The 23,894-nt window shown below is 44.0% G+C and overlaps 2 protein-coding genes and 1 long non-coding RNA gene across 10 annotated transcripts in view; 2 read left to right on the top strand and 1 right to left on the bottom strand.

The window, feature by feature from the left end:
• Positions 1-7,124, top strand: part of LOC117218428 (uncharacterized) — a 17,202-nt gene extending 10,078 nt beyond the window's left edge. For 7 of the 8 annotated variants that reach the window (XM_033466844.2, XM_033466835.2, XM_033466819.2 and 4 more), the window contains 8 exons: positions 14-113; positions 938-1,058; positions 2,427-2,637; positions 3,127-3,522; positions 4,010-4,372; positions 4,651-4,929; positions 6,146-6,361; positions 6,842-7,124. In XM_033466844.2, the coding sequence (XP_033322735.2) occupies positions 14-113; positions 938-1,058; positions 2,427-2,637; positions 3,127-3,522; positions 4,010-4,372; positions 4,651-4,929; positions 6,146-6,361; positions 6,842-6,993 (1,838 nt within the window). In that variant the 3' untranslated portion in view covers positions 6,994-7,124. Of the gene's footprint in view, positions 1-13; positions 114-695; positions 853-937; positions 1,059-2,426; positions 2,638-3,126; positions 3,523-4,009; positions 4,373-4,650; positions 4,930-6,145; positions 6,362-6,841 lie in introns of those variants that run through there. The other variant, XM_076522964.1, reaches the window with a different exon arrangement.
• On the bottom strand, positions 6,374-13,688 carry LOC143259686 (uncharacterized). The gene is made up of 2 exons (XR_013033696.1): positions 13,391-13,688; positions 6,374-8,958 (listed from the first exon to the last, which is right to left on the bottom strand). It is a non-coding gene; the product is annotated as an uncharacterized LOC143259686 (long non-coding RNA).
• Positions 12,287-23,894, top strand: LOC117218461 (sodium- and chloride-dependent GABA transporter 1). Its single transcript, XM_033466855.2, has 11 exons — positions 12,287-12,685; positions 15,059-15,361; positions 15,656-15,790; positions 16,004-16,132; positions 16,272-16,413; positions 16,986-17,357; positions 18,726-18,942; positions 19,281-19,433; positions 19,492-19,695; positions 19,787-19,957; positions 20,225-23,894. Exons 2-11 carry the CDS (start codon positions 15,064-15,066, stop codon positions 20,360-20,362), a joined length of 1,959 nt encoding a protein of 652 aa, XP_033322746.1. The 5' UTR covers positions 12,287-12,685; positions 15,059-15,063; the 3' UTR covers positions 20,363-23,894.

Below are 23,894 nucleotides of genomic sequence, written 5' to 3'. Positions count from 1 at the left end.
TGTTTCTTTATAGAGCAAATATTCCTTTCCTGCGAGAGACCATGTCATCACTTGGATTGGCCCATGATTTGCCGAGTCAAACTCACCCTCGAGGTTTTCCAGTCTCTTAGCAAGTAACGTCGCATTTTCTTTAGTACCGTCATTATTTTAATACTCCTTTCTCATTTTCTATATGTTTGCCGAAGGTTTACGATACTGCGCTGTTTAATTTACCACGGAGGATGCACACAGCGGTATTGAAACTTGGAAATCGATATCGTTCTCGTTGATTTTCGAGTTGCATTCTTTGCGAATACGGACATTAAAGCACAGGCTACAAATGCTTCGGTTTTGGACAGATGAATATTTTTATTCGGAGTTTTATCCGAAAGTGTATAACGTGAATTTTTATAGACTGGAACTTGGACATCGGTGTCGAATTATTACAAATTAATTCTTCGTCCAGTTTTAGCTTTGTATTTCCAAATTACATCGCGATTATTATTTCTGTTTAATAAGTAAACTCTGGAAATACTCCGCAGATAATTTGCACAGGAGTGCGAGCCAAATTTTTCTTATACGTGCAAATGCGTATACGCATTGTCTTGATACGACCTTGACCCAGAGAACACCTTTGGCAGCTAGACTCCTAGAACCCAACGATATTCTCCATTCTCGAAACTCACCCTCCCTCTTACCGAGCATAAATCCTACAGCTTAGAGCAACCCTTGGACGCAAGCTGAACAGAGAAGACAGTCTTAAGTTAATTTTGCCAGCAGGACGCCTCCATCGAGGATCGCAAGCCGGGTTAACTACCGTTGAAATAACCGTTATGCAATTTCTTCGCGAGTTGAAACGCGGAAGTCTGTCGAGTGAGCAGGCGACGGCTTTATCCAACCGTCCGTTTACGGTAAAACCGTAATCCGTTTAATTTCTTACGAGCGACTTTTTTCGCAGATCGTGCGGCGATTGTCCGCAAAATGAAACGGCTTGCCTGTCGAATTATTGTGTGTCGGCCGATGGGCAGAGACGCGGCATTCTGTCGGCGAATCGGCAATTGCCAGGGCCAACTATTCAGGTAAGGCGAGCATTTGTAGCGAAACTTTGATTAAAAATGGGCGTAGAATTCATCGGATGCCTCGTGAAAATTAGTTTGTCAGAGCCAAGTACAGTCAATTCTTCCCAATTTTTCTGCAGCTTGTAAACAGAAATGGAAAGTCTCGTTTTTATAATTGTCGATAATCGGCAATAGTCGTCCATTTTCGTCTACAAGCCGATGGAAAATTAGGGAGAATTTAGCGTAATTGCTGGAACAATTTAACCGATCATCTTCGACGTTATTCCATTTCTAAATCGCCCATAATACTGGCCACGCTATTTGCCATGTTATAGAGCGATTATCGCATGCTTTGTTAAATTCCACGCCCAACTTGTTACGTTTGGCGCGAAACGTTGTACACGTTTCTTGCGAAATCGTGAAAAGTACCGATTCACGTAATTAAAGCTACAACGCGCGAGAACTGTCTTTCGTGCAATCGCAGTAACATATTTCTAGCGACTGCGGTTTCTAGCGATGAATTAAACTTCGTCTCGAAACGGCTTCGTTTCATAGTCTGAATAGCAACTTTGAAACGTATTAACATAAATTAGAAACAGAAGCACCAATTAAGAATAACGGTCGCATATTAACGATAACTTTCGCTGGTAGAAAAATCTGCACGACGTTCGTTTCGTTTTACAATTAGAAAGTTTTATCGGGAAAACCGTCTGGAACATTGATCATGCTACTCGCGAAACCCCTCGGGATGGTGCACAGCTCGACGAAACACTCTGCAAGTGTGGTATTAAATGCAGATTCGCGGGGCCGTGTAATTTTCCAGATGGAAAACTTGACAAGGGACCCCGTGTAATGCATGTTCTGCTACATTCGCTGTTCGACGAACGCGTGCACTTACTTCTACACTGTGCACCGACTTATGTAATAGTAATATGTATTTAAATATCCTGTCACCGATGTTGCAATACCTTCGGAACGAGGGGTTCGAGTACGCGAGCGGACAGTCCTGTTCTTGTTCCATTTCGATGAATCACGCGCGCGCGCGCGGCTTTCGTTTCTTCTTTTTCCGTTAACGCGTTCACCGGGAAGTGTAATTCGCCCGACTTTCCGACCGCACGATTTTCATTACATCATACTTAAAAAGAACGATCGAACACCTAATTTAGCCGTTGCATCGGACAGAACGTGCACGAATTTAAGTCGCGACGCGAACGGATGTACTTTCGATACTTGAGATATAATACTTTCAGAGCACTTTTCTCTTTCATCTTGCGAGCCGTCGACGCGCGAATAACGATGCTTCGGAGAATATTCGCGGACAGGTTGCGATAATAGCAAGATACGCTCGGTTGACCACCATCTTCGACGACAAGCTGTTTTACTATTCAGGTTTGCGAAAACGACATCTTGGTGGTGGACGTGATTAACCGGCTTCCGGGTAAAGCAGCCGCGATGCACTGGCGCGGTCAGTCGCAGGTCGAGACACCATACATGGACGGTGCGCCTCTGATCACACAATGCCCGATACCGAGCTACACCACGTTCCAGTACAAATTCCGGGCTTCGGTCGCTGGAACACATCTTTGGCATGCTCACGCCGGTAATTCACAGCTTCGTATTCATTTTAACTCGTTCATTTTAACTTACAGTCGCGTGGACGAATGTACAGGGTGCCCGGATTCGTTTCACCCAACTGCAAACATTTTTGATCTATTATCTAACAAACTAGACTTTCTGTCGTCTCAAAAAATTACAAATTTCTTTATCCGATACAACCGTGAACGGCAAACCTTGCATCCAGGATAACAGTTTACAGTAATGTCTCCCTAACTGACGCTCAGATTGTGCACAAAAATGGACAATTTTGGAAGAGGAGTTACGATTATTCGAGTCTTATTATTATTAACAGACGCTCAGATTGTGCACAAAAATGGACAATTTGGGAAAAGGAGTTACGATTAATCGAGCCTTATTATTATTAACCTTACCCCTATCAATTAGGGAGACATTACTGTAGTCCGCAAACGCGGCCAGACATTGTCGCGCAAGGATTTCATCGAATACACAGGTTGCTCGTATTATTTTCCAGGCGCCGACATTACAAATGGGATTTTCGGCGCGCTGATTGTGAAGCAAGCGGACATCAGAGACCCGCATCGGTCTCTGTTCGACATCGATGATCCGAAACACGTGGTCCTGGTGACCCAATGGCAGCATACAGCCGAGACTACGCTCAACCAAGGTTACACAAAGCCGGCGATACTTCTGATCAACGGGAGAGGACGTCAGCCAAACGGACCGAGCGTGCCGTTTACGACGTTCACCGTCGTCCCGGGACGTCGTCACAGGTTCCGTTTGGCGAACGCCGGTGGTGCTGGAACCTGTCCAATAACTATTTCGATCGATGCTCATCCCCTTTCGCTGATTGCCCTGGATGGCCACCCAGTGGACCCGCAGCAACTTACGTCGATTACTCTGGCTACAGGTATACTTGCGCAGGGTGGTCCGCTTAACCCTTTACGCTGTTGCAACGAGTCAGACTCGCGATCGAGATTTCCTACGTAATTTATCTAGCACGTATATTTCTTCTAATTCGGAACAAAATTTTATTTTCTTGTCATTAGAATCAAAGAACGCTATAACTAACAACAATAATAATAATAATAATAATAATAATAATAATAATAATAATAATAATAATAATAATAATAATAAAGAACACTATAACTAATTAATATAAATCATATAAAGTAAGAATATCAAACTATAAAGTAGACTATAATACTATAGAGTAAGAATATAAAAAGTAAAACGAGACGTGCAAGAAACAAAAATTGAACGTCGTGCATATACCGAGAATATAATAAAAAAAATTATAGACACGATAGGAAAACAGATGTATCTTCTATTATAATTGTCCGACTCGGTCAACGATGAAAGGGTTAATCGAAAGAAAACGTTTGTCTTGGCAGGCGAAAGGGCGGACTTCATCGTGGAGGCAAACAGACGCGTCGCTTCTTATTGGATAAACGTGCACACATCGAAGGAATGCGGACCCAGTTCCATAAACGGTGCTGCGATTTTGAAGTATACGGGAAGCTCGAGCAAGGAACCGCTATCTGCGACGGAGATTATCGATCAGATCGAGGAGGAGCAGCAGATTAAACGGCTCGCTATGACAACGAATCCTGCCGAGAAATGCCAAAACCCGGATAGCCTTTGCGTCACAGACTTGAAGGCTTTGCGGAAGATACCGAACTCTCTCTCTCCGTCGAAGACGGACGTCGCTATACACCTACCGATAAATTACAGGCTTCAAACCAATTACGTAATTGGTATGTTACCAGTTTGCCGAGTGTCCGATTACCTTGCGAATTACGATGAATTATATTATATATTAATATTATATTATATTATTATATATAAATAATATAATAAGATAATAATATATATAAATAATATTATATGTAAAATCTGCAATTTGTCCGCGATTCAGTTACGTCGCGGCTCTCTATTTTCGGCAATTAAATTCTCAACGACCCGGTTACCCGCTTCAAGCATCGATTTCGCAACGCGAGCGTGTTTAAGGAAGTATTTTTCGTTCTTATTTTAGGCGAGAGCGGGGTAGAAACGAGAGTACTTAACGTGAACAACGTTACCTTCACGTATCCATCGTCGCCGCTGTTAACACAAGGCGCCGACGTCTCCAAAGAGAATCTGTGTCTCTACGATGCCGACAGTGACTCCCACAACGAAAACAAAGAAACATCTTCGTTGTCCTCCCAACCAAACTGCCGGTTCGGCAATGGCAACGCGGTTAACACGTGCGAGTGCGTTCACGTGAGACACATTCCTCTTGGCGCGACCGTCGAAATCATTCTCCTCGATCAAGGTACATAATTAGCGTTTAATCGTAACAGTAACAACGCGACAACTTTACTGATTTCTGCTGCAGAATCTATCGGAACTGCTGTAGCGATTTGAATGACGAAAAAGAGAATTTTCTTAAGTTTCTTATGTTTAACGCGCATGGTTAGAGAAAATGCTAGGACGTTTTACAAAAATTGTTCTACGAAAGAGATTCTCGAGAAATTCTACGTTCGCACGTTCCACAAGATTTCTACTTTGTGGGTCGACCCGTGTTGTATTCGCCTTTTTTTGAAAGCCCGGCTGAAAGGAAAATAAATTGCGTGACTCCTTGGGATCGCGTCGCTGCATCCGAAAGGCTGACGCGTCATCTTTAAGAGACCTCATATGTGTAACGTTCTACGGCTTCGTTCGTGATGAAACGAAAGGAGAGATTAGATTTTCAATTACCGCCGCGGTAAACACGCAATTTGCAACAATCGCTGTCGGCCCGTCGACGCGGCGTTGTTAGATTTAAAGAGCACCTACGAGAATCATGATGCTAGGACTATTCCGCACGCAGATCCAACCGTGATTCACAGAATTTTCCAACGACCTGATCGAGTAATTTTCTGGAGCACCGATGTGTTTTACGATGTAGTTTTGAATTAAGTAGTCCTCGGTTTAGAGAGCTCATTAAGCATGATGGCAAGTAGAGCCTATGATTATTTGCGAAATCGGTTCGACTAACAGAAGTTTTCGTAAGGAATGCTAACGTTGAAAGAGAAGATACGAGACTAATGTAAGAAAATTATCGCATTATTTCCACTTTGTTGAAATTATTCGAAGAAGGAATACATTCTTATCTGTCTTCTGGTTTTTGCAACTTTCTATTTTGCACAAAGTTTCGCGGTCTGCTCATCGGTTACAAAACAATTCGGAAAAGTCTGATAAAGTGCGAGCTTGTAGCGTGCAACCTTGTGTTAGGGACCTTGATCTATATTCGAGCTACTCGTACAACGGACACATTGATCTTTATTTCATCTCGGAGAATTGCGCCTCGGAATAAAAACAACGAGAAACATTTGTAAAATCACCCGGAAAATGAAAAGGATCGTCGTGTTACGTACTTATTTTCTTTTTGCTTTACAACATTTACTTATATCGTAAGTTTAATGTATATCTAATCTAACGATCTCAAGTTAACAATTGTTTATTAAAATTTTCAGTCGTTCTTTATCAATGATAGTATCTTTTTCAAGGTGGTCTCGACGATTTAGTGTACCATTTGCACGGGAACACGTTCTACGTGGTAGGCGCGCGAAAATTCGGACGCAGCGTGAGTCTGCAAGAATTGAAAGACCTGGATAACAAAGGACAATTATTCTCTCGAAATCTGGACTACGCGATAGCTAAGGACACGGTTATCGTACCGAAATTCGGTGCTGTGGCTATTAGATTCAAGGCAGACAATCCAGGTGAGATTATCGTCGTTAAAAAATATTTTTACGTTATATTAACAAGTTTATTTTCTGTTAGTACAGCATGGATCGCCATCGCGTATTACCACTTCGATTTACATAATTATTATTACATGTAGCGTCGACTTGGTTTTTCTTAAATAAAACGATGCATCGAGCTGAATCGTTTGATGTATTAAAAAGTACATCGTTTCATTAAAAAAAAAAATAAAGTTGCTACGAGCAATAATATTTACGTAATCGAATCAAATTATTTTCTAAATTAGTACAGTGGACTGTTCTATTGTTTAGGACTGTAAATAGTAAATTATTGTAAAGAAATAATTATCGTGGAATATTCCAAGCTAATGTTAGTAACTAATATTAGCAACAACATACCGTCACCTCGACACATTTTTTAGAAAAACGTAGAAACGTACCTTCCCCTACTTGTCATGCGTTTCGATACTTGCTACATACTTATCAATTTTTAAACAGGTTATTGGATGCTCCGAGACGAGCACGCCGCCGATTGGACTCGCGGTTTGGACGTAATTCTGAAGGTTGGAGAGACGAGCGATGTAATAGCTGCACCAGATGACTTCCCAAGATGCGGATCATTCGTCGGCCCGGATTATTTTCTCATATAGACTGCTAACTACCACTTAAGAAATGTTTGTATATATGACTGTAAATAGATACATGGAGACTGAAAGTATATACGCATTGGCAAAGATTTCATTACTGCATGCTTTTCTTTAATAAACGAACATTCATATCATTCTTCTCAATTTTTCATTTATCGTTGTTCCAACGTATTTTTTGAAACTCGAAGATGAGCGGAGCAACGTTCAGATTGAAATAAACTACTTCAACGAGCTCTTATATTCCTGAAATCCTTCCCTTGACAATTTTCTTCTTGCGTTCCAAACGTTCTAGTAAGATTCAGTTTGTTCGAATCCATCGCGACTGATCATAATTTGTAGAACGCAATTAGCTCGACAACAAATCACCCGTCTATTCTTCCAACTCAACCTTTACTGTCGCGAACGTGTCACGGTTGCCCCCACGCTGTTTCCCCACCTTCCCCGCTGAAACCTTCGGAAACAAAGGAACCCGGTTGATACCGCGGTTCATTTCGTCTGCAACGTCACGTTCCAACTGCCTCCAACCGCGTATAACCGTAATTACGGCAACGCTCGATGCTGGCGTGAATAAATTACCTAGGATCGGGCTGGGGCGGCGTTCGGCCTTGACAGCGATGTCCTGTCTGACCGCCCTCTACAATCAAACAGTGACCTTGCTCTCCGTCCCGCATGAGATACTTCTTTTGCAGCACAAAGTCTTTCAGGAGTACGCGAAAATCACCGTCGGCCCGGACTTCATACACACGCTGCCGTCTTTCTTGATCATAGCGGCCTTGACGATTGCTCTGTGGAGAAATCCGCCATCCTTGAACAGCCTGGCCCAAGTATTGGGCACGACGCTTTACAAATTTCTCCAGGTACCATGGTTAAACTAATCGAAGGAAAGTTTATTAACGCGCGTGGCAAACAGTTTTCACCCACTGTAGAGCCACTGTTAGGTGAAATTAAGTAGAGGATAAGAGCGATCGCACGAGAAAACAATATGCAATATACACCTAAAAATAGTCGACGACGTGTTTTCGCCGAAAATTGCGAACGGAGGCCTGTGATAAAATGATATCGAATTAATCGGATTTGTTTCTAGATGATTTCATGCACGGAAGTCAACGTCGTTCGATCTTCCTCGTTTAACAAAGTAATATAGACAATTACAGTTCCATCGCGAGCCGAAAAATGGAGCAAACGATGACATAAATATTTCAACGAAATATAACGAGAAAGTTGCAGAAAGTCTCGCCTTCGTCTTCGTCGAACATTGATCAGTTTTTAGAGAAATCCGAGTAGCCAAGTAAGAACGTGCAACGTGCACACGAAGTTCCTGATCGCCCGAGATCGGGAATTTTTCCAATCGGACAATTTTTATTTGTTTGCGAAAACATTTCACCGAGCGCGGAGAAAGTGGGTTTACGGCAAGAAATAATTGGACAGAATAAAAACACTAACTCTTTATAACTAGTATCTGCACCGATCAGACACATCGAACACGTGTAACACGTTTTTACATTGTTCGATCGTTAAACTCGCGATCTTGATAGATTCCAATCTCCGTTTTGTTTACTAGAAGATTTTCTCCCGAACTATTTCGAAGATCGATCGGTATCCGAAGAAGACGAAGACGTATCGCGACGCCTCGACGAGCTCGATCGCTATTACCTTTTTCATAGTTCGTCTAATTTTTTGTTACTTTCCCGTTGCAATATGTGCGAATGTTCGCGATAGTTTATAAGGTCATTAACGATCATTCTCTTTCTGCGCGATTTTTAATTCTCCAACGTCGATTCGTTGGCTGCGCAAAAATGCGCGATTTTAATGTAATTCGTCGGCGAAGATACTTTTGATCAACATCTTTACTTCTATTTAACATCTGGCACGTTTCCGATCGAAGGTCACGGTCTGCTGGGTCGTCGCAATCACCGGCTTATGGCTCTGGCTGATCCTCCAAAGGTTGCTGTATTGCTGCATCTGGAACTATTGGAGTTACGTGAGTAGAAGTTTGACGAGCTTTTCATAACCCGGTCGCGTCGGTTTCACGCGATTCTCGAACGCGATTACGCGATCGGAAATCGCTGGAAACGACGGGATCGTGGCACCGGGCGAATTTGTCTCGCCTCGAACGCTGCCGAGCTTCGGACCAAATTGGCGTTCGAGCGTGTCGATTGATTTGGTCCGGCTGGGCACGAATTTCTGAACCGCGATATTTTTATTTTCATTTTTTCAAGCTACTTTCGACGATCGCGAATCTAATCTGCTCTCTCGCTTTCACAAAATCGTACAGCGAAGCACATTATGGCAATAACGATAAATTTTTGTAATTACAAAAATGCTACCGTTGGATAAAAATTCACTTTTTAAATTAGAAGATTTACGCGGCTTAGAATAAACGAAAGTTTTCCGAATTAATACTAGTATTTATATACTACTATATAAATATATACTACTATATAACTATACTACTATTTCGCGATATTATTATCTTGTTGCACGGACAGTATACGCCCTCCTCTGCGCGCATCCCCCCCAAAAAGTTGGAGAGCTTGGATTTCGTACTTAATTAGGTGCCATCTAAATTTAAACGTTCCATCTCCGATACGAACGATCGTCTAACTAGTTAAAAATTTCATTTCCCACAGGAGTCCGAGGATCGTAACATGTCCTATCAGTGGTGGGAACGCGTGTGGTCCTCGTATTATCCGTCACCGTTGAAGCCGTCGGTGGTGTCGGCTGGTTTTATCAGCTGGATCGTATCTATGTCGATCGCGATAACCACGCTAGGTTGCACAATTTCTACGGATCCGGTGCGGAACGTTACGAAGGATTCGGCGGTTCGATTAAGGACCGTTTCAACGAGACTGAAATACTATGCAACTTATGCTCTGCAAAGGTTACTATGTAATCCAGGATCGAATCTCGTGACTTTCCATTTACTCGTTCGAACTATTTTGCGATCTCGACGATACCGTCGTCGCGGAGCAACGAGAAGTCGCACTTTCTATCGCGCTACATTTGTAGCAGACGTCGATAAGGCTTTGCACAAATTAGTTCCTTATCGCTGGACTGCGAATCTTTGTGCTTATCTAAAATTTATAGACGTTTGTAACTCGAAGAAGCACGCATACATTAAATTCTCCTCAATCGACGCACGGCTTGGAAACAAAAATGGACAATTCGGGAAGAGAAGGTACGATCGTTCGCGGCTCCTCTTCTCAGATTGTCCATTTTTGCGTCTGCAATCCGAAGGAAAATTAGGGAGAATTTGCCGTATTCGCTACCGCAAGAAATTTCCTAGCTGATCTATAAAATTCTGCTTCTATAAAATAACCCACGAAAATTCTGATTCACCGATGAAACCGCAGCCTGCTCGTTCGTTCTTTGAAAAATCGTACGTCCGATACCGATGCGATCCGATCGAAAACCGAAAGCCGCCAGGGTATTTGGACGGGCTAAAGTTACGCGCCGCGGCGTGCCAACAGACAGCAGCGTAATTCGGTGTTCGTCTTCTGTCGCGCAGGATGCTGACGTCTCTGTTGCAACAGTGGTCCCAGGAAGCGTCTTCGACGAAGACCGTCGCGCCTTTGGACGGGAGCGAGGCGAGCTCGCTTTGCGACGAGTGTCGGTCCGAGATCTCCAGCGACGTGATCGATCAGGGCCGAAGGGAGATCCATCCGGTCTCCTATGGGACGAACTGGACGCCGAAGCCGTGTTTCTCCGGTTACAAGGACTCGCAGAGGAACCTCTCGATGCACACGATCGCCGTCGTGAACGACATCGAGGAGCCCGACAAATCGACGGCGAAGCAACTGCGACACAAACGAGGCTGTCACACGGTCGTGCCGTGCAACTCCAGCGACAAATCGAGCGGATGTTGACGAAGGGACGTCGTTCGACGGTGTCGCAACGGAACGGGGTCACGTCGGAGCGCCCGCGACTCGACGGTCGACTCTTTCGGTGCCAGGACCGATCCGCCCGGTACTCGCGAGGCGTGTCGTCGATACGTCGACTCGGACCATTGTTCCGCGCGAGTATCGAGAACCGATATATCGGCCAGCTTGCTGCTAAAAGGATTAATCGAGTCTCCGAACGCGGCCCGGGAATTTCGACCGCTTTTCCGGCTCCTCCTCTCTCCCTGATACACGAAACACGCATAAATGTAAACAGACTTATCGCGCCACGGACACGTCTATGTAGTCCACGGGACTAATAAGCGAATAGAGAAACATGCGTACGTACACGCGAGGCGATCTTTATGGCGGTATCGCGTGTCGCGTTGCCGGCGAGCGTGAATCGCGAATCGTTCGGCTGGAAGAAGCGTCCGCGGACTATCTCCGCACAGATTGCAACTTCGTTTCGCGTACTTTTCCACGCCTACGATCCTATTTCAGACCTATTTCAACGTTTACAAGTATGCACACGCTGAAAGCCAGCGGAGGGGAGATACAGGTCTCGCGAATGGAAGCAGCTGGACAACTTACCAGGGAATAGATCGCGGTGACATTTAGTCGATCGATCGTGGTTGCGCTAAAAAGTCCCGCGAAGGACAGCCTTGAACTTCTCGGACCGATGCTCTTCGTCGCGTGCTAGCTTTTTTTGTGCTCGATACAGTGAATTATCCCCGATCGACGCTCGGCTTGGACACAAAAATGGACAATCCGGGAGGCGGAGGTGCCGCGACAAATAACCTTGCGGCTCGAACAATCGTATCTCCTCTTCCCAAATTCTCCATCATCTTCGTGTACAAGCTGAGCATCGATCACCGTACGTCGAAACGTTTTCGGAGAACGTAGACTTGCTTTTTACGCGGAGCGTTGCTCAAGTTGACGCAACCGCGCGCGTTACCTACTAGATCGAATGTCCTAGTTTTCTCCGGGTTCGAAACGAATCGACCGTTCGTCCGCAAATCGAGGAAGCTCCGTAGAATGTTTCCAGGCTGTGCGTTTACCCAAGTGGAAACGGTTAAACGATCTCTCGGCGATAAATCATACTCCGCGATCTCGCCGATTCTCTCCGCCGTCGATCGCGAACGACGGAACCGCGAATCGTTTTTTCAAGGGCTCGCCGATTGATATCTAGCCTCGGCGCCGCTAAACGACGCCGTGCAGGGTCATCGTTGCTCGACGGCCTCGCCGGCCCCCCTCCGATTATTTACCAGGAAGATGAGTTTTCAGGACTCGCCGACCCTAGGACGACGGTTTCGCTCGCGCGCGCGGCTGGAAGGGGTGCGCTTCTTCCGCGCGCATGCGTCCGAAAGGGGTAACACTCCCCATCTTGAAAGCGAACATTATTCTGTAACCGCATCCCTTGTGGGGTAGGTCGACGCGAGGCACGCTTACGAGCCGACGCGCAATAAACATTCGTCGAAGTCGAAAGCGCTACCGAATCGTTTCGCGCTTCGGTTTCTCGTTTCTCGGCGAGCTTCCTCTCTCCGGTTCCTGCGCAACACGGGCTCTTCCAGATTCGCGACTTCCCAGAAAGAGAGAGGACAGACCCGGTGGCGGTTGATTCTCGAGGAACGGGCGTGATCCGATCGTTCTCTGCCGCGGGAGTCATCCCCCGGCACGACGTTGCAACGTCCGGACGATGTAAATATCCAGCGGCCGTGTCATCGATTCGACGAGAACCGCAGCCACGGACCAACCGTCGGTCTCCAACGATAGATCGACGTCGATATCGAGGCTAACCGAGGGAACTGCATACCGAGGTACGCGTCGATACTCTTTGTCCCGTATCGCTGGCATACTCTCGCTCTGCTCCGGACTCTGCCGGCCATTCTAGAATTGACACGATAAATCGAGCTTCGAAACGATTATTTCGACGTCCGCGAAGATAGGTCCGCGAAGTTCTCCGAATAACGAGCGAACATAACTGAAAAACTAGATATTCGAGAATTCGACGATAGTTAAAATACGTGAGAGAAACGAGAACGAATAAAAGCCGCACAGTTCTGCATTTTATCCGATATTTCTGGGACCACGAAACTGCTTGAAATATTCCTTGTAGATTTTCAATGTACACGATATATAATTGAATCGTTGTCGATCTCTCGATGTGCTGGCACATGGAACAGCGTAACAGCACGAGTATGCGCATTTCCACGTGAAACATCGGCCAGATTCGCGAAGCGATGTTTGCGCGTTGCTTTCAGCATCCGAACCTAGTTTTCCAATGAAAAATCTCGGTTCGATCGCTGTTCCTTTTGGTCCGATACCACGAATCTGCATGCCGCACGGAATTCGAACACCTCTTGCACTATGTTCGCCGACTGTTGCATCATTTCGTCGCTCTAAAATGCATCCAGCTCGTCGTTGGAGCAACATTCTGGACCATTTCTACGATCTCTTTCGCGAATACGTCGAACCGTTGCAAAACGTTGCAAACGTTTGCTAGCCAGGCGTGTTGTTCTCACCGTTTTGATCTGGCTGGTCGATCAAAGTGTCGGAAATTCGGGGATTTTCACGATTCGGTGGCCGCCCACGTGTGTGCCGTAACGTGACAGAAACCTTGTTATTGATTTTGCGTTCAGCATCCGTAGCGCGCACACGAAAGTTTGTACACAACCACCGACGCACGCGCGCTCGCGAGCGCGTGCACGCACGCTCGCGGGATCGTACGGAAGAATGGGCACACATGGACAGGTGCATGCGGAGATGCGCACACACTGGCGGGCAACATCGACGCACGTGCACCCCGCTCCCTTCCCGTCGAATCGGGCGCAACGATAATAAGAGTTAACGGTCCGCGTGGGTTACACAGGGTCGAATTTGCATGGCGGGGAACTTTTCATTGAAAACGAGACCGGTTCCGTGTGCGTCCGCGGAGATCGTGTGCACACGTATAAATAACACACCGACGAGAAACTATCGCGGAAGAAGTCGACGCCTCGTCCGACTTGACCTAAAAGAAACCATTGAGCTTGTACGATCGCGTTGGCCGCGAGAATTTCTCCTCGCCGAACGAAATTACTTGACCCTAGCTCGCGTTAAAAAAGTGCTTCCACACTCGTGCACGTGTGCGACGCGGCTGTGCACCGAGTTTCATCGTCCGATCGAAGCGATGCGTTTCTTTCGATCGAAAGGATGCTTCCAGATGCGCCCCTGCATTCTGTAATAAATTTGTGAATCATTTTCTAGTTTTTGATACGAATACCGACCAATTACCGTGCCTTTGGTTTGTTATCCTTTTATTTGGTTTATTTTCGAATGTTTTCATCCCTTTATTTTGTTTATTTTCTAATTAAAAGATGTAATATGTGTCGTATTCGATAAATATAAAGTCAATTATGCCCGAAAACAAGCGAAAGGCGCTACAATTGGTCAGCCCACAGTAATCGGCACCGCTATCCTTTGCGAGTAAAAACCAAACGACAAGGACGTTATGGAACCTTGAAATTATTACATATTCTTAGAGTAACGCGTGTCTACTGCTTATCGAGATAATGTCGCTTATACAGGACAGTTTTACGTAATCTCCGCGATTATAGTCGATTATCCTGAGTTAGGACACCGAAGCAATTTTCAAAGGTCACGTTTGCATTGCAACGAGGAGCCAGAAATGCTCCCGCTTGCAGCAATTTTAATCTTCGGGACACGCTTACGTAGAATATTTTCGTTGGATGCTTGCGATCTACGTAACGCGTTCTTGAAATTTTCTTCTTCGTTTCGACCAATTGCTATTATTAAAAAGATTTGCGTAAACGTTGCTAATTCACTAGTCTCTCTGGTATTTAATTAATAATCTGGTATTTATTATAATATTTTATAATTATTGTTATTATTTATTATTATTATTATTATTTATTATTATTATAATTTGGTATTTAATAAGTACAAGATTTCGTCCATTTTTGAAATAGTTACTCCGTCTTAAATGGTATCTTAATATCGGAGCCAGTCACTGTACGCATAGAAAAGCATTTCTAAAATCGCCTGGACTCGTCTATTCGTTTCGGGCATAAGATCCGCAGTCGAATAAAAAATTAAGCGAGATGCCTCTTGCGTCGAGGCGAGTCGAACGCGATGCTAGCCGGAGCAGCGTGTAAGGTCAAATGGTGAATCGTTGCGCGTCGTGATTTCAGGAAGAATGGCCGAGAAAATGTACTATTGGGGAGAGGAGAGAGATCAAGTCGATTCGGACCAGACGTTCATAGAGTTCAAAGTCAAGTCCGCGTCGGAGAAGGGGAAAGACTCGTCGAGGGCAGTTCCTAAGATGACAGTTTCGTCGCCGCAGGGCAAAGTGACGGAATTCAGAAGCCGGGAAGAGGATACGGAACGAGGTGGCTGGGACAACAAGCTCGATTTTCTTTTCTCGTGTATCAGCGTGTCCGTGGGTCTCGGCAATGTTTGGCGGTTCCCGTATCTGTGCTACAAAAACGGTGGCGGTAAGTTTTATCGATGCTCCCACATTCATCAACGTCGTTCGTTTACGCGATTTACACAGGGTTATATCGCGTGATTTATTTAACCTTAACTTTTGCGCGCAGCTTTTTCAAGCGCGTCGGTTGATCCGACGAGAAATTGCAGAATGAAATATTCGATTTAAAAAAGTTATCTTTTGCGTCGATTAATTGAAACAGTTCGGTCGATGTGCTTACCCGATCAGTGCTCGCACATCGATCGATGCATCTCTGCCACTTCGTCGGTGAATTGCTATGCATATGAAACTTTGTTTACAGGAGCGTTTCTTATCACGTACGGCATCGCCATGGTGTTTTGTGGGATTCCCATTTTCTTCCAAGAGGTTGCCATTGGCCAGTACCTTGGCGCTGGAGGGATGACCCTTGTGGGACAGCTGTGTCCTTTGTTGCAAGGTACTTTGTCTCGATGTAGACAATTTCGCAAATTCTGATCTATGCCGATTATGAAATCAAATCCAAATGCTTATTAATTCGACAGAAACAAACGAACCTATAGAAATGCAATGGTTAACCGTATATTAATTCGCTTTTTCGCAACACCTATTTATTTTTAATTGATTTACTAGCACGTTAAAGATATTTATTCGAAAATACGACGTTTCGCAGGTGTTGGATACGCCACAATGACGATTGTATTCTTCCTGGACGTGTACTACTGTATCATAATCGCTTGGACGCTTTTCTACTTTATAAGCACCATCGTGAATATACCTGGAGTACCTTGGAATGGCTGTGGTTAGTAGCCGATGATGAACGCATCATGAATGGAAGATTAATAAACGCGCAGAAAATTTGAAACACAAATTAAGCATTGTCGGGAGTATGTCAATAGTATTTTCTAAACGATTGTTATAACGGTCCCATGATTTTCCAGACAATTGGTGGAACACCAAGGATTGTTACGATGCTTCCAACGTAATCGACCATTTGTATAATGCGAATATCAGTTCGAACAATACAAATTCAACGATCAATACCACTTTGCATCACACCACACCGGTCGAGGAATATTGGGAGTAAGTAAAAGTTTCGTAAACGTAAGCATTGCCACGATCTCATTAGCCCACAATCGAATTAATCGATTTTAGAAGATATACGCTCGCTAACGTAAATGCCGCGACGGTGCAGCAATTAATTTACTTTTCTAAAACCGATTAGGGTAATGCAAACAGTTGTCGTTACGTTCCTAGGTAAATATAATCTAACACGTAGACATAATTAGGATTTTATAAAAATACAAGACAAGAACAAAGACTATCTAATTAAATACCAAGACAAAGACAGGATATTTTAACATGGCGTTTAATATTTATAAACGAGCGAAGCTCTATTATTATATAATATATATATATATAATAATATAATATATTATAAACAGTGTGTGCGCGATGAAACGTGATTCCTGAAACTCGTGGCGAAAAATCGTGGCTCAGAATGTCGGGAAAAAGTTGAAAAGAAATACGGCGGCCGAACGGAACGCCGCGGCGCGCCGCACGGTGGTTCGCTCGAGAGCCGGACGCGAACGTTAAACGATCGTCGAACCAAGTGATGCAGTTCTCGATAATTCGTGATAACTTCGAAATTTTAGACGACGAGTTCTTGGGATCACCTCCGGTATCGAAACCATCGGTGGGATACAATGGGAGCTGTTGGGTTGTCTGATTCTCGGCTGGCTGCTCGTTTACTTTATCATCAGGCGTGGCCTACATCAGAGCGGTAAGATCATCTGGTTTTCAGCCTTGTTCCCGTACGTGGTGCTTTTCATTCTTTTGGGAAGAGCGGTGACGTTGGACGGCGCCAAAGACGGATTACTATACTACGTCACGCCGAGATGGAAGGAGTTGCTCGCACCCGGTCCATGGATCGACGGTGCCACGCAAATATTCTTCGCGTACAGTATCGGTACCGGAGCTCTGCCAGCTTTGGGATCGTACAATAAGTTCCACCATAATTGCTATAAGTAAGCTGCTACAGATTCTCGCATAGATCTCACTCCTCCCGGCTACACCTCGCTCGTTAATTCTCGTTTGATTTTTCTTCACCTTCGCATCTCAACCCTTTCGACACGGCTGCGCGCACTCGTGTCCCAACCAGCGACGCTGATCGATAGTTCCATAAACGTTGCAACGCTAAGGTAAAAGCACCTATTATGGAACGCTTTTCGAGGAATGCGAGATCATCGTCGATTTTATTGCAATTTAAGAGTATTATCGTCGAATATTTATATCGCTGTTCGATAGATCGATGTTTCTAGATAACGTAACGAACTTTGATATATTTATTCGATACGAGTGCAAAATAATACGAACGAAACGATCGCTCGTACGAGAAACGCAACGCCGTGTTAAAAGGGTTTGGTGTTATGTCTAGTTAACGATCTGAAAAATAATGATTTTCAAGACTTTTTCTCCGAACGAGTACCTTATTTTGAAGTATCGGGTCGGTCCATAAATTCGCATGGTTTTACCTAATGTGAAAAATGTATGTTCTTGTTAAATTAATTTACCATGTATTTTACAAGAGTTTCGTAGTTTTTGGATTCCCTGCTTGAAACGCGAACCAATCGTTTAGCCATTTTCACAGTTCCCATTATGAAATGAAGCTCCGTTTAAATCATTTTAGAAGGAACAAAAGAGATGGTAAGGGCAGCATCGGCAGCCTTAGAAGCACGTTTTTTAAATTGGTACAGCAAAATTATTTATTATAAGGGAAGTTCAAATCGAAATTAAAACCGCGCGAACTTGTAGACCGATCCAATGCATACAGGGTGAGTTAGTAAGAATGATCACTCGAAACAACCCGTTTGATTTGTCCAAAAATGTTTCCGTTGAATTCTGGTCCGACGAGTATTGGTTTCGATTTCCGGAACCTTAAATTTGTTAAGACATTTAACCGACATTCTTTTCAGTGATCTATCACGGTGACTCTCACAATTGACCTTGACCCCAAAACGAAAGGAAAATACGTGCAGAGTAACTGCGTTGCTCGCGTTACACGTGACAAAAAACGTTTGTCGTATTCCAAAACGAACATCCCTCTATAGCACCGCTTGATTGAAAGAAACAAAAACGCGAAGTCGATATCTTCTAATTTAACCCTGTATATCGTTCCGAAACGAATGTTCGTAATAAGCGATCGCAAAAGGTGGCGAATCTCGTGACTCCGAGGGTTAACAGCGTGTAGTAGGACCGTACGCGTAGATTAGTTAGCGTTATCATTTATTAATATTTAATTGCCGAGGATTTCTCGGACGCGCAACCCGAAAAGTTGTTTTTAGATCACGCCGTTGGCCAACGAAGTCTTTGAAAGCGTGAGTTTTGTCTTCCAGAGATGCGCTTATCACTTGTATTGTGAACACCTTGACTTGTCTTCTGGCTGGTTGCGTGACGTTCTCCATATTGGGTCACATCGCGTCGGAACAGGGTACCGAAGTGTCCGAAGTGGTGAAAAGCGGGCCGGGTCTTGTCTTCCTCACGTATCCGGAGGTCGTGCTGAAGCTTCCCGGTGCTACTATGTGGGCCATAATCTTCTTCGTCATGCTACTCGTAAGGAATAATCAACACTTGAACGGGGAGGAGTGTACAGTGTACAGCCCCGTTCTCTTCTGCGACCAATGTCCGTTTATGTGTATCGATCGGATATCACACGTGCGCTTCGTCCACGAAGTAATCTCGGCAATCGGCGACATTTCGTCTATCTTCTATCTCGTCGTCCGCTAACGAAACGTTGTTCAGAGTTATCCTCGATCGTTCCCCGAGAACGTTGTGAAAAACAATTGATTACACGGTTCAATCCTATCGCTCGAGAGTGCCTATGGTTTGGAAGAATGGTTCGACGAGCGTTGCCCTGGCGCGTTAAACGATCGTCGCTCTATTTTCAACAGATACTTGGAATCGACAGCGAGTTCTGCATCGTGGAGTCGTTCATCACCGGCGTCGTCGACAACTGGCCCGATTCCCTGCGACCCCACAGAAAGAAGTTCACCGTTGCCATTTGCTTCGTTATGTTCGCCATGGGGATCCCGATGGTCACCAACGTAAGCGCTCGAACGATCGCGTTGATTCTTCGGGAATCATTAATCGTCCTCGTTCCAGGGAGGAGTTTACATATTTCAACTAATGGATTTCTACTCGGCGAGCGGCATGTCGATTCTCTGGGTCTGTTTCTTCCAAACGATCGCGATCTCGTGGATCTTCGGAGCGAAGAAATTTTGCGACTGCATTCACCAGATGATGGGCATTAGGATGAATCAATTTTGGTACATATGCTGGGTGGTATTGGCGCCCGTGATCATGGCCGTGAGTATTCGTCGATCACGAAATCTCGAATATTACTTTCGAGGTTATTAAATAACGTCGCTTCTTCTTCCATTTCACTTGTATGTTACAGTTTATCTTCGTATTTCAATGCGTTCAATACAAACCTTTGAAATACGGGAACGATTATGAGTATCCAACGTGGGCGGAAGTGGTAGGCGTGTGTCTCAGTTTTTCATCGATGATTTGGATACCAGGGTACGCTCTCTATTACGTTATCGCGTCTCCAGGGTCCATTAAAGAGGTAAAATCGTTTATCCAGGATGCAACGTATCTTAGACGCGGTGAAAGATTGTATTATAAAAATAGATGCGTCGGAAAAATTAATATTTATCGTTGCGATACATCTTCTGATTTATAGAAGTACCAATTAACGAAACAACGTAGGATGTACACGAGTCGTCTAAATTGCCAGATTCGATTTCGCTGTATTCTACGATATTTTGTGAATTCGAGTCGACGCGAACGAACGATTTGCATTCTGAAGAATTGTTTCCCGGATCGTTTTCAGAATCTCCTGAAAGGCTTGAAACCAAACATAAAACTGCATCCGAAGCTACCGAAGGGCGAGAAGTCCCCGGTGATACCGATGTCCGAGAGCAGCGCCGGCTTAATTACCAAGAACAGCAGTTTCCTAAGTCAAACATGATCAGCGTAAATGCTCCTTTATTCCTAAATAGATTGTAATTACCGTAAGAGTGTAGTATTTTTAACGGATTTTAAGACGCGAGGCCGGTGGTTAGCAAATTGCGATCGTTCTATCGTAGAAAATGGTTAGCAAGAATGCTAAACGATTGGCGAGATTCGGTTTCCATCGGATCGATTACTCCTATTCAAATTCAGGTAATTGTGTAACGGCTTTCAAACATGTTTCTTTCGCTTAATCTACTTTACACCATGCCTATTTCATTTTTTTATACCGAGTAGAATTTAACCTCGACAAAAGTAGCCAATTTTTGGTCCACGAGGAAGTTTGCATGCAAAAATGTCCCAAACACCGCGCAGTCGTTTGAAAACCATTGGAAAAAGGTACCTTCTCGATCGCAAAAATATTGGGACGCTGGTATAACTTTGATTTCCGCGCGCTATATTTTTAATTAAATATGCATCGAAAGGAAAGAATCCTTTGCGGTACGTTAAAGTAGGTATACACACGGTATATATTGCGTACGATCTTTTGTCGCTCGACGGTCTTTCCACGCGACGGGTAGCAATCTCTGCGTTAAACGGTGCGAGCAGAATCATGACAAGGGTAAACCAATGTCGTCACGCGACGAAATTAAGCGACGATCGCCGAGTGAACCAGAACGCCGGCCTCGTTCCTCTTATCATTAAATGACACACCGGTATATCGTTGCGAAACATGTCGCAACTAGAGAAATATAAGATGGGTGAAAGCAGAGGCGAGTAGATAGTCGACTACGCGGATCTTAGATACTACGATAGCGGTTTGCAACGCTAGGAGAGGTCTATTTTTTCCATCGCGACGCGGCTCGCGATGCGTGTACAACGGATTATTAAAAGGAAAAATAGTTTAGTTGATAGCTTTGCTGGTTTAACCTAAGGGAACACACGTTCTTGCAACAAATAGCACCGAGAGGAACGAGAACGTATTTGCAAGATATTACTCGTATCCCCCCTTTTTCGAGTTAACAGATTTTTCTACTTTAGTAGTTGGAGACTAATTGAAAACCGCCTTAGGAGATCCGTAAACTCGTAAAACGACAACATTTTCCTCGAACGTTACCGTAGCTTTTAGCTACCGTTTTTATTCAGGTTTCCCAATCTCCATAGTCACAGGGCACCGTGTATAAAGAATGTTTAAAAAGTATGGGAGTACCAGTGAAAGTTGAAATTGATAAGGTGGCGAAGCCTTGTTCATTGGCATCGCGTTGCAAGCTAGTAGCGAGATAACGTTCCAAATAACAAGTTCCAACACACTTTTCTCATGTTTCTGAAAGTACAAAAAAATTAGATTTCTTTTTTCGAATTTATACATCTGTTTAGTTTTCCGTGTAACAAAAATGTATTTTGTTGGATGGTGTCGAGAAGCGTGCGATGGATCGGGGTTTCGTTTATTCGGATAAGAGATATGCCAAACTGGAGACAATGACCGATACCGACATAAAGAAAACACTTCGAACTAACGTTCCGTATGCATTGCGATCAAAAGACGACGCATCGATCTAAAGTAGAAAAATCGTCCGAATCGTTTTTTCATTACTTGCGCGTACATTTCTCAGTGGACAAGTCTACAGGTAATTTAATTCACGGAGGTACTTGACATTTTATTTTTTATAGAATACGAAAGCACACAACAAACGGTTTCTCCGAGCATTTTTTACTCTTCGTATCGGATGCATTGAACTGCAAATAAAAATTTGTGCCTCGATAAGAATGCTGTTGTTCGAGATCTAATCAAAAATGAAAATGATAAAAATAGCTGCGTACACTTTCTACCGAATTTTATAATACTGTTACGTGTATCGGATAAGGTGTAACCCAATATTTTTTTTCCTCCGTTCTAGATTTTATCATTATTCTCGAGTATGTAAACGCGTTGTTTATCCAGAAAACGGAAGGTTTTACGAGCATCTTTTCAGACATCGTTTCTTTCCGCCTGTACAGAACTTGCCATCGATACAGTTTATGTTTGTATAATGCTCGCTTGATAAATGTGGCCTACGAAAATTGATGTTCACGCAGATAATTCAGACTCGATAATGAAAATCGTTGTCACATATTCATTGACCCATCGAATGGTTCGCTTAAAATTGCGCAATCTTTGTTCGACCTACAATCTTTTACATTTTTGTATCACTGTGCAAAATGCTACACTGTTCGCAGTACAAATTTTGTGCACAACCGTTGCTTGATTTACCATTAAAACTCGATAATCGATTTTGGGAAGACCTCGTTTGTCGGCGATGTACATTTATGCGAATTTTTCCGTCGGGACAAGCGTATCGTGCGATTTACAAACTCGAAGGTCGAGGTACTAATTCCGATATACACGTTACTCCAACCTTGACCCGACCGAAATTTCCGGTTTCATTTTCGAGATCTTAATTGACTAAACTGCACCGAGTTGCTCGTATCTTCGCCAGCCCCGGCAGAGACGCTAGGAAAACGGCACTAACGGAATTATCGGATACTGTGTACAATAAGCATGGAACGTGAAATTCGATCGCGGTTCGCGATGCGCCGGCACGCATAAACGGACGTTTGGCACGTAAGCAATAAAACTACTCGTAGTGCAAGGAATTGGTATTTGAACACGGGCCTAACACGTTCGAGCGTTTTATTTTAGATTTAACCCCCTTGTAGGCTACACGCGACTGGCACGTACTATTTGCGGAGTTTTGAAAACGGTTGTTGATGTTGTACGATATTAAGAAATGTTTGAAAGCTTTATATACGATGTTCGTTTATATTTTATTATCGCGTTGTTGCGGCGCAGTATCTTCCAAAGATAGGGTAAGGGTCGCGAGCGTGCTGTGAATCCGCGAGAAATACTGTCGGCAATTGAAACGGAACGCAGTTTCGCCCAGGTTACGGCAGACGTAGGAATTAGCTTCCCCGAATTTCCAAATTCGGCGACTCCTTACGAAATATTTCCTTGGAATTACTTTCACCGTGTAACGAGTATTACATTATACATAGAAGAAACGTTAACTCCTAGAGAGAGAGAGAGAGAGAGAGAGTGTTAAATATGTGTATTAATTTACGATCGATAGAATTGTCTTGCAGCGAAGCCTCTCACCGGACGACATTATTTTTGGCTAACGATAAAATTACGATCGTTGTCGGTTTTCACCAGGCGTCTTATGTCAGTGTATCGTAACGTGTAGTAAAGATTTTAACCACGAATACTACGAAGCTTCCACTTTATTTTGAACACATTTTCCGACGGTTTTTCCTTCGTATTTCTGACACCGATCGCCGCAGACTCTTGTCGTTAAAACGAGAATCAAAATGTCTAAAATTGTTCTTCGAGGTAACCAGAATTTAACGACCAAAAACAGTTCGCGAGATTACGCGAATTCGCGTCAGCGAATGCGTTAACAATTGTAATAGAACAACCTTTGGCACAGAACTGAGATTTTGATTTTACCCCGTTGGTTTCATGAATCGATATATACAGTGTAAATTTGTGTATCAATAAAATATTTACCGGCTTA

This window comes from Megalopta genalis, chromosome 6 (assembly GCF_051020955.1).
Source record: "Megalopta genalis isolate 19385.01 chromosome 6, iyMegGena1_principal, whole genome shotgun sequence".
Classification (NCBI taxonomy): domain Eukaryota; kingdom Metazoa; phylum Arthropoda; class Insecta; order Hymenoptera; family Halictidae; genus Megalopta; species Megalopta genalis.
The sequence above is the reverse complement of the archived record's forward strand: the minus strand, read 5'-3'. Positions and strand labels throughout refer to the sequence as shown.